The sequence below is a fragment of the Lissotriton vulgaris genome, chromosome 12 (assembly GCF_964263255.1).
Source record: "Lissotriton vulgaris chromosome 12, aLisVul1.2, whole genome shotgun sequence".
Lineage (NCBI taxonomy): Eukaryota > Metazoa > Chordata > Amphibia > Caudata > Salamandridae > Lissotriton > Lissotriton vulgaris.
Genome location: NC_141700.1, coordinates 550,284,083 through 550,300,516, shown reverse-complemented (window position 1 = coordinate 550,300,516; position 16,434 = coordinate 550,284,083). Strand labels below are relative to the sequence as shown.

The window sequence follows — 16,434 nt, the reverse complement described above, 5'->3', positions numbered from 1 at the left end:
GGGCACAGTGCGTAACTGTACAAGGTGAACGCCCGCGTTCACCGTTCTGATCCGGCCTGCAGCCTGCGCGTGCCCATCTCCTGTATCCCTTGCAAGCCCTTGAAAGCATAGTCGACAACTATAGGTCTCGCTGGCGACAGAGCTTCGCGCTGCATCGCCAGGTGCGAGACCTAAAAAAGGAAGGAAGCTTTAAAGACGTCTCAAGTAGCGATTTATTTTGAGAGCTGCCTGGTGCTCGCTATCGCTATATGAAGCATCTGTGTCGGGAGCAGCACCTAGCTTTGTATCTAATCTATTATCGTATGTGCTCCAGGGTTTCTTCTGCTTAGGGAATCCCCTCAGATAAATCAGATATAGAATGAAAAAAAGATGGTGGTCCCAAGGCAGCACTGTGTATTTGGAAGATCTGAAGCATGACTGTGTCGGCCTACCTTCTTGGCGGACTCGGAGCGGAGGAGGTCCATGCGGTAAGTGGTGAGGGGGTGACACCATGAGTTACCAGCACCGGGTGACACCAACCCTAGTGACGCCACTGGTGGTGCCCAGTGTTTGCTACGAGTGGCGGGGTGGGCGATAGGGGGGGCATAGAGGTCGCGGAAGGGAGGAGGGCAAATTAAAAAAGTATTTTTTTTTTAAGTACCTTCACCTGGCAGCGTCGCACATCACGCTACTCTGCTCTTCTTCTTCAGGCACAGGCTCCGAGCCTGCTCTGCGGCCAATCCTGAAGCTGCTCTCACAAGAGAGCAGCCTCAGGATTGGCCTGAGTGTCCTTGATCAGCACTCCAGGACAGACTGGGAGCCTGTGTCTGTTCTCTCCAGCCCCAACAATGCAGATGAAGTTGGAGAGAGGTTTCACTGCGCATGACGGTTTGACCAGCCTGAGACGGGTGGCCAAACTGTCATGGTAGTGGAGGGAGTGTACTACGACTCCCCTCTGTGCAGTCACCCCCCCCCCCCCAGGCCCCGCCCCGAAGCCTCGGCAGGAAAGGAAAGATAAAACAAGTGTCATTTTATTTTTCCTTTCCTGACGTTTGTGGGGGAGGTGGGGCGACGCTCCTCTGCCCTAGCGGAGGAGCCGCCACTGGCTGCTCCTACAGGTTGCAGCTGTTGCTCCACTGCTACTGGGGGAGGAGGTTAAATATCACTCCACCTACGAAAATAAAAGATCATTGCAGCTGACACACCAAAAGAAAATAAGATGAGAAGCAGCTATGACTTCAAGCTTAGGGGAAAGGGGAGGAAGCCGTGGCTTCAGGCAACCGTAACCCAGACACCTTTCTGCAATAATTGCACCCTGGGCAGATGTAAAGAGCATTGTAAGAAACTAACTTATAGGGCCACCACAAACGACCAGAGGAGGATACCAGATTACGACAAATGGCTCCCAAAACGTCCTTGGTGCTTGAGACAAGGGAGCAGCCAAACGACAAAATATCCATATGCTTGCAGTTAGGGCCATTCTTGCGCTAGAGCCGATTCCATTGCTCTTTGTAACAATGACTGAAAGCAAAGCTTACTTCTTACTCACACATCCTTATGACATCTTTTTGCCCTGATTGCACATGTACCTAATTAAAAAAAATAGATACTTGAAACCACTTGTAGACCGAAGCTGCTCACAGAAGTGTCTGTTTTTACCTTTATTTTGAAAATCAGCAAAATTCGAGAAACCATTAAACTTGCAAAACAACCTTGAGCAATGCATGTTTCAAAGGTGTGCCCACAAGTACTAAAATGTTCTATAACTAATGTATTCATGTATTTGAACTATTTTTTTGAGATAACATGACCAGAGAACTACAGTGCTGTCCTGACATTGATCCTGTGCCTTTTATTTCCAGGGTTCTGCAGTCCTTTCAATATTGATGTAAAGAGGCCCCAAGTTTTCCGTGGACCCCAAGACGCTCAGTTTGGCTACAAAGTCCTCCAGCACGAGGCGGAAGGGCAGAAATGGTAAAAAGAGAGTTCTGTTTAGTGGTTTATGAGATGACTGTGCCTTTTGCCTGAGTGTGCAGGAGCCGCCGCTAGGGAAATGTAGTGGTTGGGGAAGGAGTTAGGGGGAATTACTAAAAAATAAAATCTTACTTACCTGCTGGTCGCCGCCTCGTCTCTGTCCTCTTCTGTAGTCTCCAGGAAGGACACAGGATCCCAGACTCCCCTAGCCAATCATGACGCTGCTGTCGCCAGCATGACAGTAGCGTCATGATTGGTCTGAGTGGCCTGGTTAGACGCTCAGACAGGGAGTGGGATCCTGTGCATGTTTTCGACGCGGGCTTGCGATACAGCCAGGTGGAGAACATGCTAAGTGCGCATGACAGTTTGGCCGGCCCAGGAAGGCCGCCCAACCCGCCATGCACACCTATGGTGCAGCAACAACTCCTCCTTCCTCTGAGGACAGCCAAGCCCTGCCCCGCCTAACCTGGCTTGTGCTCCGTACAAAAAAATAAAATTATGATAACTTAACGTTATTAACGTTGTGCTATTATCATTTTATTTTTCCTTTGAACTCAGTGGGGTGACGCTCCTCCGCAATAGCGGAGGCGCCGCTGCTGGTATTTAACACATACTTTGGGAATGACATTATGTCTATTCCTTCAGTTTTTGGATTTTCTGCTACATGCTCAGTATTACATTATATTGCTTTGATTAAAACAGTATATATTTGATCTCTTATGTAAATTTGAGTTTTGCTTAATCCAAAACTCAGCCTCCAAAAAAGGCATTGTTTTATAGAGAAAATACTTATTAGCACCGGTTTAACACCGGAACACAAGAATCAACAACTAAAAAGGCCTTCAATCAACCTCAGCAAAAAGTCTGCAATTGCTTGATTAAATATGTTAATATTCAGTGCAGTAATTATAATTAGTTAGTATTAGTGTTTTGTTTATTATTTGTTAAAAATATATTTTTTGAATTGTTATGTAAATGTTTTTTCAACGATTATTTTATAGTATGCATTTTCATTACTGTTTACTGATGATGTGGTCTCTTCAATATTTTTTTCAATATTATAAAAGGTATGTGAAGTTGATATTCGTGTCCCCAATATTTTTGGGGTGATATTTTTGTTATCAATGTTTTTGTTGGTGATATTTCATCATACAACCCTAAATAGTAGCAAGGAGCAGAAGAGTGTCGTAGCTCTTCTTTCCTTAGTATTTCTGGACCTCGTCGTACTTTCTCTTGTGACGAAAAACAACGTATGCGTCACGAAACAGAACCTGCGATCATTTTTGAGCGAAGACCGCAAATGTATTGATCTTTTTTTCAGCAATGCCAGGTAGGGTGAGAGCTGAGCGCTTTTCCAGACAAAAAACGAACGCCTATCCTGAAACCCATCCAGACCCACCAGGAACCACAGTAATTTATTGTATTTCGCTATCCGAAGCTTATGATTGTGCATTGCGACTGCGGACCCATGCAGTTCTTGAGATGCTGCACCTGTGCCAACACGAAGCGAACTGAGACCAACCCCAAGTTGTCAGGATAGCAACTGTCCTTTGTGGAATAAGGGGGACGCAGTTGTGCTCTTCTCATGGTCCTCAATGTCCTGCATACATCAAGTTTGTGGACCCATCCCTCATCTATTGCGGTAATTTACGCTTCATGAGTTAGGATCGCCCAGTAACTCCACTTGTTCCGCTAAAAAGAAACCGACAAATTATTCCTTACTCATTGCTATGCGCACTGGGTGGGTGGGATATTTTTCCGCGTGGTACTGCAAAAAAGGAGCGCGTGAGTGTGATCCCTCCTAAATACCCAACCTTGGACGGGGCTTGACCTCACCACCGGGCCAAGAAGAAGAAACCTCAAGCTGGCCAAGACTAGCCAGATGGCCACTGAAAAAATGCCATTTCCATGTGCAGTGAAGAAACACTAAGAGGCTGTCCCGTCTAATGACGTGGCCATCCACCTTCCTTTCCATTGCAGTGAGTGCTGTCTTCACTGTTGCTGGGCAACCTGGGCAGCATTGGTCTGAAAGGCAAGGAAGTAGGTTACTATTCACTGAAGGCCCTTAAAACTATTGCCACTTACCTTGGGCTGGCCTTGGGTACGGGCGGGCTGGGCCCAGGCGCGTGGCGCGTGGCGCCTATATTCCAAGGGGTGCAGCAGGGAGCTGCCTGACTTAATGTTATGCAAACAGCAGCTCCTCTGTCCCACCTGGTCTCAATCGGGGCCTGTTAAAGACCTTGTAATCAGCCCTTAATGTACCGCAGCGTAAAAGTATCACCCTGTCAACACCCTGCCCTCCCCCATCTTTCTCACACCTCCTACCGTCACACCGCAATGACCCCACCCCCTCAACAAACACCACATTTTATTTCCGCCCAGGGCGCTGTCCCTGTCAATCTGATTTAGGGCCGGCCAGGCACTTACCTACAGGCCACTTCTGTCCTGTTGACTGGACCGAGTCAGGGAATAATACACTTGTGATGCTCCAGTGTTCCTTTCCCCCATGCTTCTAGCAAGTCTACTGCCCTGAGCTTTACCCTCTGCTCCCCTTTCTCCCTCTGCATTCAATCTCCATCCAGCTTACCTCTCTTCCACTGCTCCTCCTGCCAGTTCCTTTCTTCTCCCTCTTCTACAACAGCTCAACTCTGCTGAAAAATGGTGAAGTGAAGTTTTTCCTTTGGTTTGTTTTTACAGTTTGTATGTACATTATATTGAACATCTTGACACTTTTCAAAGACTTTAAGCACTTTTTAAGGACTCAGGGGCATATCATCAAGGACCGGCGATAATTATCGCTAAGCGCACTTAGCGCTAGCATAATTATCGGACAGGTAACATGGAATTTTATCGCTTAGAGAGCGTGCTATTAGCAACGCTTATCTCAAAAGCGATAAAATTCCAAGCGCTAATTGCCAAATGTGAGATTATCGCTGGAAACCTAGCGATAATCTAACAAAGTTTGGCGATAGCTTGATGATAGGGCGAGGCATACTTAGCCATGATATCCACCTTACATAGGATACCATGGCTAAATCAGTCTTGAAGCAGGCGTACGGAAAGTAGCGATAACAGAGGTTATCGCTACTTTGCTTGTCGCTCTGCAGGTTAGCGTGCCCATTGTTAATTGGAGAAATGTCGCTTAGCGACATTTTTCCAGTTATGTCAGGGCAGGAACGCCCACTTTGCATCTCATTAGAGATGCAAAGCTGGGCGTTCAGAAAACAGGCGCTAATGCAAGGTTTCACGCAATAGCGTGACCTTGCAGATTAGGCGATAAAATTATCGCCGCTTTTCGTCCGAAAACTGACGCAAAAGCGGCGATCATTTTTTATCGCCGCATTGATGATATGCCCCAAAGTTCGCCAGTGAAACGATGAAGCTGTGCTAAATGTTTTTGCCTTTTTAGATCCAAAGTAGACACTTAAAAAGTTAGTATTTATGCTAATATTTTTTCCTTTTTCAGTCGCAGTCTTTCGAAATGGTTTGAGAGGGCTAAACGCCTGCACTGACATATTTGTTGTTTTATTTTTGTGTCCTTCAGAGAAGAACTTATTACATAAATTGCTGACAATACTTGTCTACTGGGCCTAGCCTTTTTTTTAATCCGGTATCTTCAGCCTTTTAATTTGGTTTGGGTTTACATAATTGCACGTTTTTATTTGTCTAAGAAATACTTTCATATTTTATATAATTTTTATTTTTTAAATTCTTTGCTCTCTTTCAATCTTCTTCTGTGGCTATTTGTCTTGCAGCAGTTAGTGGACGTTATAGATAACACTCTACCTTAAAATGTTCTGTTTGGAGCTCTAAAATGCGGTCAGGCTTAAAGCAGATTCTGACCACATGTTCTATTTCCTCCTACACTACCCTGTTTTCAGATTCAGGGGCAAACCATGTTTATCCAAGTTTTAAATATACTCCAGCAGTGATGCCATGGTTTAAATGTGTTTCTGACCACGGCCCATAGTCTAGCTGGCTTTGTTTATGTGAAAAGCACAAATATAATTTCAGTTCTTTTTGTAAACCACAATTAAAGCTTATTTTAAAAAAGAAGCGCAAAAGGCCCAATTCACACTTTTTTTTACATCGATTCTAAAACTGACAGTCAATTGCCTCCCTAGTGAGTAGATTTCCAAATGGTAGTCCCTGTAAAATGCTTGTGTACATAGGTGTAATTGTGCATGCAAAAAAAGTTTGTATTTGTTCTTTTGTACTTTTTTTGTTTCTTATGTAGATACACATTTCTTCACATCCCACCATTTTGTGGGTATGTTAAGCGCATTTACACACCTGAAATGGTTTACTACTGCCCCTCGTGGTGGTAAGTGTCCAACCATTTCCAGGGCGGGAATACCATGGAAACTTGTTCGTGAATACTCCCAAACTTAAAAGTCTGAGTGTTCCCAAATGATTCGGAGCGTTGCCACTCCCCACTTCTCTGTGGTAATAGAACACGCGTTACCGAGTGAAAATTCAGTTTTTGTAAATACCATAACTTGATTAGCACTTCCAGAACAAAACATCTCCCAACTTGCATGCACAAGTGAATTTTTAACATCTGGCCCTAAATAGGGAAACCAGTAGAGAGGTTTCAAAAAGAGGGATGATTCTTTCAAATAAATATTCCTGTTTTCCACTTTAAATGTTTACCCCAGAGGTGCAGTCAGAAACGCCGAATTTCGTTTATGGATCGATTGTCATTAGAGTTTATTAGGTTTCATCGTCTGTCATTTATGTTATTTCTAATATAAAGTTGTTGTCAGCGAAACCTAAAATGAAAGAGTCCCAAATCAGTGCTTCATACCTGCTAACTTGAAGGACAATCTCAACGGGCCAGAAGTACCTACGAGTCACCTTTGAACCCCGCCCCCAAGCCCCCCATCCCCCTTCCCCCCCAAAAAAAAGAAATAAAGAAAAGCTTTCTGAGACTGGTGCCAATGTCCTCGGGTGTTTTCACACCCCTTAATGGACGCCGGCAGTTCAAAGCCTGAGAAATCTAGCGGGAAACTACTATTTACATTGTCTTCAGCTCCTTTTCCCTGCTACCGTGTGATATCGGCTTCTCAGTGTGATGGGAGCCGGTATCGTGTGTCACACAGTGACATCGTGTGAGTTGACAGGCTCATAGTGCTTAATTTGTGCCTATGGGTCCAGCTGGTGGGTGCTGGCACTCATTAGGTCGAGCCTGCAGGCAACACGCATGTGCTGGTGTGGCTTGGCGACCTCTTGCATCTTAAATGGGGCTTTTAGTCTTCCCATTACTTCCCATTCATCAGCATCATTATCACTTTTCCTAATCACCTTCTAAATCAGCAGTACATCCCAGAGGACAGTCCCTACGTCACTTCCGTTCTTTGTGTGGCGCATGGACGAAGTAGAAATTTTATTTCTCATAATTAGTGCCCATCTGCAGCTCCCGCTGTGATTGAGGTACTATATCTTCTTTTTTCCAATTTTTTTAAAATCGCAAATTGACCCGACCCGAAGGTTTTAGAGGGTTTAACATGAGCACAAGTTACATTGCACAAGGTCACATTAATTTATATTGTCATGTGTTTTTGGGGGCAGAGTTCCGGGAGCTTTGTTCTTGACAGCAATTATGCAAGGACAACCCCTTTCGTGTGCATTTGTTTTGTCCTCTACTCTACTCTATTCCACTCCACTCCTCTCACTCCACTCTAATCCACCACAATCTAATTTACTCCAATCCACTCTAATCCGAACCACTCTGCTCCACTCCAATCCACTCCAAGCCACTCTTATCCACTCCAAGCCACACTAATCCAAACCCCTCCACTCTTATCTAAACCACTCCACTCCATTCCAATCCACTCTAACCCACTCCACTCCACTCCGATTCACTCTAATCCAAACCACTCCACTCAAAACCAATTCACTTCACTCAAATCAACTCTATTCTAATCCACTCCACACCACTCCATTCAACGCTACTCTACTTTACTACACTACACTCTACTCCAATCTCCTCCACTCTAATCCACTCCACTCAAATCCACTCATCCACTGGATGCTTACCAGGACTGCTGGGGATCACTTTGGTTGCCGAGTCCACCGCCAAGCGCCACGCTGAGCGGAATAGGAGCGCCGGAGCGCCAACAGCCACACAACCGCCATTAGCGCTGCCGCCCCGGGACTGCAAATCCCGGCAGCCTCTGCGGCGGCGCTGTTCCACCGACGCGTGTGGAGCGCCAGGAGGCGCATTAAGACGCTCGAGCCCCGGAGAGCGGGGGGAGCTTACCAGGACTGCTGGGGATCACTTTGGTTGCCGAGTCCACCACCAAGAGCCACGCTGAGCGGAATAGGAGCGCCGGAGCGCCAACAGCCACACAACCGCCATTAGCGCTGCCTCCCCGGGACTGCAAATCCCGGCAGCCTCTGCGGCGGCGCGGTTCCACCGACGCGTGTGGAGCGCCAGGAGGCGCATAAAGACGCTCGAGCCACCGCGTCGTGGGACGCCGGGCTAAGCCCGGGCAAAGGGGGGGCCGTTTTGTGGCCGTTCGGTGGCTGAAGGAGGCTGGGCTGGGGCCATTCTCTTGCATCTACTAAAGCCATCGCCTTGTTACGCCCCTCTGCGAAAGTAAGGTTGTCGTGTGTTTATATTGTTCACTCGTTGCACCCTATTGGATTGTGTACACCTCCACAAAATATAGGAGCTATCTTTCCACCGGCATAATTCCCATAGACTATTTTATGCCGCTGCCAAGTACAGTGATCGCCCCCCCCTGTTGTCCCTTTGAGTGAATTTACCAGCTGAGTGCCGCCGCTGTGGGGAGATTGTCTGGGGTTTCGAATTGTTACCATTGCATGCTGCTTATGTTGGAGTAAATTCAACACAAAAAACATTACCAGCCTTGTTGTAAAATTAGCTGATAGTAACACCTGGCTGACCATCTCCCATGGCTGCTACCCCTGAAACAACCACGCTGGCAAACGTAGGGGGAAATAGTAGAGGCACACTGGATAATTATTTTATAAAGGCTGCCTCTGATATGGAAAGGGAGTGCGTACTGGCCGAGCGCAGGGCAGAGCGACGTCGCTCTATCGAATGTATTAAAAGTAGACCTCCTTTGCTTCCACTACCTCAGATTAGTCCATCTGGTACAGTACTGGACACAGAAAATGAGGACCTGTTATCTACGCAGGGTATTCCCATACTTTTGCGAGACACACCCCTTATATCGGTTGCTCCTAACAGTATGGACAAAAACAACGTATCCAACGTATCCATCTCTAGTAACTTTAATATGGGGATAGAAGTTATATCTGACACCCCTCGAGTAGTAGCTGAGACTACCAAAAAGAAGGTTGGGAAATCGGATGTGCCCAAAGTTCATGTGCCCAAAGTTCATGGTCCGCCACCAAATAAAAGGCGGAGGAGGGGTGGTGTTCCACAAAGAGGCAAGATTAGCCATTCTGACTTTGGCAAAGGCAGAAAGGCTAGTGTAACACCGGCACCTACTATAAAGGCTAGTTTAATACCCGACCCAACCCAAATGGCCCCCCAAGAAACATCACCAACTTTAAAAACCCCTACACTGATTGCATCTACAACTGGCCCAGCATCTCCCAGGAACTGCTCGTTCAAGGAACAATCGCCTGCTGTCTCCCTCAATAGCATTGAACATCTATTTAGGTCATTTACACTACCCATACTAGAGAGGTTGAAGAGGGTAGAGCAACGGCTGGGGGACCTGTAAAACGGCCATTACCAACAAAGCTGGCCTATCTAAAGATCCTGTAAAGCCAGTCCCATCCTCTGCAGCCGCAGTGCCATCTCCTACCCCTGCTATCCAAAAGGCTCTAAATCCTTCTAGTCATTCTGCGAATCGAAACCACCAGGGGGTAAATTTATATAAATCGGCCCACTAACCTGTCCCACACGTCCTTAATAAAACCTCGAAGGGGGTGAAAACATCCGCCACTGGGAACAAACAGGAGGTAAGGGGGAGGGCAGGCCCAGCTAGAGCAGAAAACCACAGGGGTCGCCAAGTTGAACTGCCTCCAGAAGCGGTCCCTTATGTGGTTGTACTCACGGGTGTCCCCACATTAGAGGATGGCAGGAGGGAAGGGTTCACTCAGTTAAAAAACGAAACCATACATTGGCTCAGCCAGAACAGACCGCTCCCTTGCAACATCAATGGTGAGATTGTGCATGTGCGGCGACTCTCCTGGTTGGGGAGCCGAGAGAAAGATATCAAGGGCGATCTAATAGTCATAAACTTCAGAGATCCTGGTGCGGTCAGACACATTTAAATTGGATGCCAGGGAACGTTGGTAAAACCATCGTTCCCTGTGATCTGTCCTATTTTTACCCAAGATCTCTGGTGACTCCTATAATGTGTCCAGGGGTTCCTTCTGGCCCACTGATTAATCCACCTATAACATTTAATAATCAGTATATGTTGCATGTGCCCAATCCTATGATTCCTAAAAATGCATCTGGCTGGGACACTGTACCTTACAGGGGACATAGTAATAGCTTTAGGGGGATGGACACTTGATGGGAATCAGGGGAATGGGCCATTTGTTGCCATTTACCCCGCTGGAAGTCGCTAACAGATTTGAAGCCTTTTCAGGTTTTGAGGACTGCAACTGACGGTCGGGGTCCCCTATTAACATGTCACCGACTGGCGAGATCAAAGACTTAAAAGCAAACTTAAGCTCCCAAAAACAAATCTTGGTTCCTGTACAAATCACTAGCACACAGGAACCTTATAACGTCATAGATCCTCAGCCTCAATCACAAGTTCTAGGGAAAGAATTAACATCATTTCCCCAGTTGGCTAATACCCCGGGGACAACTTCCAGTGTCCCATCAGAATTGGCTCCTCTAACAGCTATTGACCCAACACAGCTAATTAGCATTGAAACCCCCGGTAGCATAATTTCGTGGAATACAGCGGGTCTTGCCTCAAAAATCAACGACGCAGCCTGGCAATCAATAACCATGACTCACTCCATCATAGCTCTCCAGGAAACATGGGCCATCGAGCAATCCCATTTGTTAGGATATAAAACTTTTTTTACCTCAGCAGTTCCTAGCAAAAAGGGTAGACATAAGGGAGAGCTGTCTATATATTTGTCGATTCACACCGGCCCTTTTGTCCTCAAGAGCTTTTTGGACTGTGCATACTATCAAATACTAGTGGTAACATGGGGTTCTTTAAAAAATCTAGCTATAGTTAATTTCTATAATAACATCCCCACAGTCCACTTGGAAACCATCATCAAGAAATTGTCAGGCACCCTTAAGAACATCGAGGATAGCTGCGCGGGGGATATGGCTATTATGTGAGTAGGGGATTTTAATTGTCCCTTATGTCCAATGAGCCTACAGGGTGTGTGTGGTTGGGAAGACGAAAACTTGGGGGCGTCTAGTCATTTTGCCCACACAAAACTAGGGGACATGCTTAATAACTTACTAGTGGAGCATTCCATGGCATTTATTAATGAGACTTGCTCCTGCCCCAAAACATTTACTCCCACTTTTAACGCAAGAGGGGCAAAATCAATTATTGATTTTACTTTACTTTCGTAACGTTATGCCCCACTGGTCACTAAATGGGAGACACTTACTAGTGGTATTAGTGATCATTACCCTATTTCAGTCACCCTTAAACTAAATCTGGAAGTGCCATCCCATAATACTCATTGTGATTATGACCTTAATCCCATTCTTGGTCAGCAAAATGGATTTTGTATTAAATGGGAGAAGGTAATCCCAGCTAGTTTTCTAAAAAACCTAGTGATCAGTTCCCAAAAGGAAATTAATACGTGCCTGACCCTAGAAGAGGACGAATACCTTGTTTTGGATTCTTTCAATAAAATTTGCTGCTCAATTAAACAGCTCCTGACCAGAAACCCGCGTAATGTAGTTAAGAGAACCCCTGGGTGGTTTGACCCAAATTGCACTAGGGCACTGAGGGAACTTAAACAAGCATTACATGTTACCCCAATAGTTAGAGCACAGGTACAAATGGCTAGGCGTAACTATCGTGTCGCCCTTGCGAGAAGGAAGAAAGACATAAAGGCTGAAGCTTGGACAGCCCTTCACGCAGCCTCAGTACAAAAGGACACTGTTGCCTTTTGGAAGGCTGTGAATGCTCCCTTCTACCAAGACGACCAGGGTCCACGTTTAGATAACGCTATCACGGCTCAGGAATGGGTGGATCACTTCCAAGCCCTCTATGGCATGCTGGTTCCACCTGCGACTTCCCCTCAAACAGCAATAATCGCTGAGGGACCGGATCCCTCGTTCCTCTTAGATATTCAGTTTGAACTGGAGGAGGTCTATAAGGCCTTAAGGGAAAGCTCAGCTTCTAAAGCACCAGGACCCGACTGTGTCCCTATTGACGTGTTTAAAACGCTTCCGGACCTGTGGGCCCCTTTACTCACTAGTGTCCTGAATTGCATAAATAAAAGAGGTTTCATCTCGACATGGAAGGAGGCAATCATGGTCCAGATTCATAAAAAGGGGGACAGGAATGATCCTGCCTGCTATCGGCCCATCTCTTTGTTAGATGGCTTCATGAAGATGGCAGGTAGGGTCATTCTCGCCCGCATTCAGGACTGGTTGGAAGGCCCGGAAGTGTTATCGCCTTTCCAGTATGGGTTTAGGGGAGGGCGGGGGACAATTGAGCAGGGGCTAAATCTTTCCCTAATTGTCTCCAAATATATACATGCAAAGAAAACCAACCTATACGTGACATTTGTGGACCTCAGCTCTGCATTTGATTGCGTCTTGCATGACAATCTTTGGCAGACTTTAAGGGACATTGGTTTGGACAACCAAATAATTGTTTACATCAGAGAACTTTATGCTGGAGCAGGTGCACGTGTAAGATACGGCCAGAGGGGGGAATGTACTGAGCTTTTTAAGATCAATAGAGGGGTAAGGCAGGGTTGCATACTAGCTCCCCTGCTATTTAACCTCTATATCAACGGGGTGGGTTCTTGCTTAACACAACAGTATTATGATTATCCTGTAATCAAAGGCAAATCCATCCCCATTCTATTGTACGCTGACGATGCGGCTATCCTCTCGCAGACAATGGTGGGCCTTCAGAAAGCCGTACAGACCTTCTCAAATTTTATGAAGTCCAGGGGACTACGTGTAAATGTCTCTAAGACATTTACCATGTCGTGCGGCCCAAATAAACAAAGAACACCATGTCCAATTATTCTAGATGAAAGGCGGGTGGAGTTAGCCGACATCTTTTGTTATTTGGGGGTTCACTTTGACAGGCAAGGCACGTGGAAGCCCGCTGTGAATGCAAGGGCCCTAGCATTTAATAGAGCATCTGGGGCTCTTATGAGATTCGCAAAAAAAATAGGGAATAGACCAGTCAGGGAGCTACTTCAAATATTTAAAGCTAAATGTGTGGCCACTGGTACTTATGGGGTGGGCATTTGGGGCTGGCAGCAAGTGGAGGCAATACAGCGAATCGAGAACAGGTTCCTGCGATTTTTAAAAGCTACATCGAAGAACACTGCTATATATGCCTTACACGCCGAAGTTGCCCTCCTTCACATCACGGATATTATAAAACTAGCCCCTGTTTTACTTTGGCACAATGTCTGGACTAAAACTGCCACAGAACTGAATAGAACCATTATAGAGGACTGTTTAGGCTGTGATGGGGCAAAAAATATTAAATGGTTTAGTTACATCAAGAACTTTGGTAGTGAGATTGGTCATCCTGAATATTTTACCGGCCCGGCCTCACTGGAACAGCTCTCGCGATCCACGCTAAAAAAGACTCTCCTAGAACATTTGGAATTGCAAATATGGAAGGGTGAAAGGACTAAAAAATCTGTCATGAGCCACAATGAGGTGACATCCCAAAGGGTCATTCAGCTGTATCTTGTATTAGATCAACCCCTACAGCATCGCAGGCTCCTGACATACTTTCGCCTGGAAACTTTTTATAGACTTGTATCATTTCCGAATTGTAATGACTGGGTGAGAGAAAAAAGACGCTGTCCTTGTGATGATAAATCATACCAATCAAACATACATTGCACTTTTTTCTGTACTTTATATAGCCACCCTAGGCGACAAATTTTAAAACCTCTCTTGTTAGTCTGGGGCTTAAGAAAAGCTAGAGATGCCTATAATAAACTAAGGTCCTTAGACGACTGCCTTACCATTAGTACAGTGAGCCTCTACTTGAATACAATCTTAAGAGTGAGAAGGACTATAATTATGGGATAGCTATAGCCAACTAATTATAACTAATTAACATGTATCTCACCCGATTGCATTGACTTATATCTCTTTTTAACTTCTTTTTAATAATTTAAAAAAACTGTTTTTAGTAATGTTTAATTCTGAGCGAATAAGATGGAATTTTAACTTTGATTTTATTTGTATACTTTTATGAATTGTAAATTCAATTCGAATAAAGTTTTTGAACTGAACTGAACACTCATCCACTGCATCTAATTCACTCCATTTATCCACTGCACTCTAATCCAATCCACTCCACTTCGCTCTAAGCCGTTCCACCCTGCACCACTTCACACCACTCCACTCTTCTCCACTCTATGACACTGCATTACATGACACTTTATTGTATGACACTCTATTCTACTATACAACACTCCAGGCTCTTCTGACTGTACTGTGGGGCCAAAGTGCTGTCTCTTACCTGCTGCCTCGTGCCCCTGAACTCAGCGCTCCTCTATCCCTGCCATCGCCGCCGGTGCCAGGACACCGCAGCAAGGCCGCCGGGACAGGGGACTACATCCCCCAAGATCCTCAGCGGCTGGACGCCGCCTCCAGCAACCAGGGTGCGCCCGGAGGCGATTAAAACGAAGAACTGCCCTCGGGGGAGCGGGAGGCTCTTCTGACTGTACTGTGGGGCCAAAGTGCTGTCCCTTACCTGCTGCCTCGCGCCCCTGAACTCAGAGCTCCTCTATCCCCCCATGGCCGCCGCTGCCAGGGCACCGCAGCGTGGCCGCCGGGACAGGGGACTACATCCCCCAAGATCCTCAGCGGCTGGACGCCGCCTCCAGCAACCAGGGTGCGCCCGGAGGCGCTTAAAGCAAAGGACTGCCCTCCGTGTTGTGGGTAGCGCGCAGGTAGCGCCGGGCCAAGCCCGGGACAAGGACTCTGTTGCCCTCAGAGGCTAGAGGAGGTCGGGCCGGGCAACCCTCCTTGGTTTTGGGGACAAAGGACATGAACTAAGGTATGCGCATCTAGAGACTATCCGCGAACACTTCTGCTTCCTCTAAATGGTCAACCTATTGGTTATTAAGATACCCACTAGACCGATATAGGTTTGTGTATGTTATTATTGGTTATAACTTACTTGTACCATGGCTTTTAAAGGGGCCTCCAAACAAACACTCTCTCTGGGGGGGTCACTCACTGGACAACGAACTAACTAGGGTAAGATCGGCAATTGAGAGAGCAGAACATACTTTGTCTACAGAATCTATATCCTGTAAACGATCCCCTTTAATTTCAACGGACTCACCGAATTCTTTATTACTGAGGGAAATAAATGAAATTTGTAACACTAGGTACTTCCCAGTAGCACAGGGAACTGAGCAATTCAGTCCCCCAACATGCCCTATGGGAAATAGAAGCCCCCAGTTTAGTAAATCTCCCCACCCGAATAATAGTCAAATAGACGAAGCTAACACTCAAGCGATCACGCATTCTCATGTCCCTCCCCAGAACAGAAAGAGCAAAGGTGTGGAACATAGGGGGAGTCTAGCAAAATATCCAAAAATGATTCCAAGTCCTCCCTCGGTCAATGCCACCATCACACCTGAACCACTCAAAGCATGTCCAATACAGGAAACTTCTGTATCCACTTTACCATCCAATCTTTTGGCTCAGCTTGAAGAACTGGTTAAAACCTTATTATCCCCGCTCATAGAAAGGATAGAGAGAATTGGGGAAAAGCTCACGACGATAGAAGAAACTATCAAGCTAGGTAAGCAACCGCAGAGCCTAGTTGCATCCAATATGCTCGAAACCACTGCACATAGTAAAATTGCCCAAAATCGGTCACTAGATTCCACATTACTAGCCTCAAAAAGTTTGGAAGTACCCAATAAATCGACAAAGGAACCGAGACCTGCCGCTAGAGCAGGGCCGTCCAAAGTAGCCATGAGCTTTGAGGGGTCAGTCGCTAACCAAGTTAATAGGCGTAGAAAAATCAATTGTATAAATCTACCACCAGAGGCAGCACCTTATGTGTGCGTCTTCTCGGGAGTACCGGTGCTCACCAACGGGAAAACTGAAGGGAATCAGGACCTCAAAAATAAAGTACAATTTTGGTTAACTAAGAATAGACCCCTTCCATCTAATATTGATGGAAGAATTTTAAATGTCAGAAGGGTGGGATGGTTAGGTTCCCGTCCTAAGGACATGGTTGGAGACCTGGTAATTGTTAACTTCAGGGATAACCAGGTCATCCCATATCTACGTAGATGGGACTCACA

General features: G+C 46.1%; 1 protein-coding gene across 2 annotated transcripts in view; it reads left to right on the top strand.

Annotated features, from left to right (window-relative positions):
- Positions 1-16,434, top strand: part of ITGA10 (integrin subunit alpha 10) — a 376,023-nt gene that overhangs the window by 74,368 nt on the left and 285,221 nt on the right. For both annotated transcript variants that reach the window (XM_086945363.1, XM_086945362.1), the window contains exon 2: positions 1,842-1,953. In XM_086945363.1, coding sequence (XP_086801489.1) covers positions 1,842-1,953 — 112 coding nt within the window. The remainder of the gene's footprint in view (positions 1-1,841; positions 1,954-16,434) is intronic.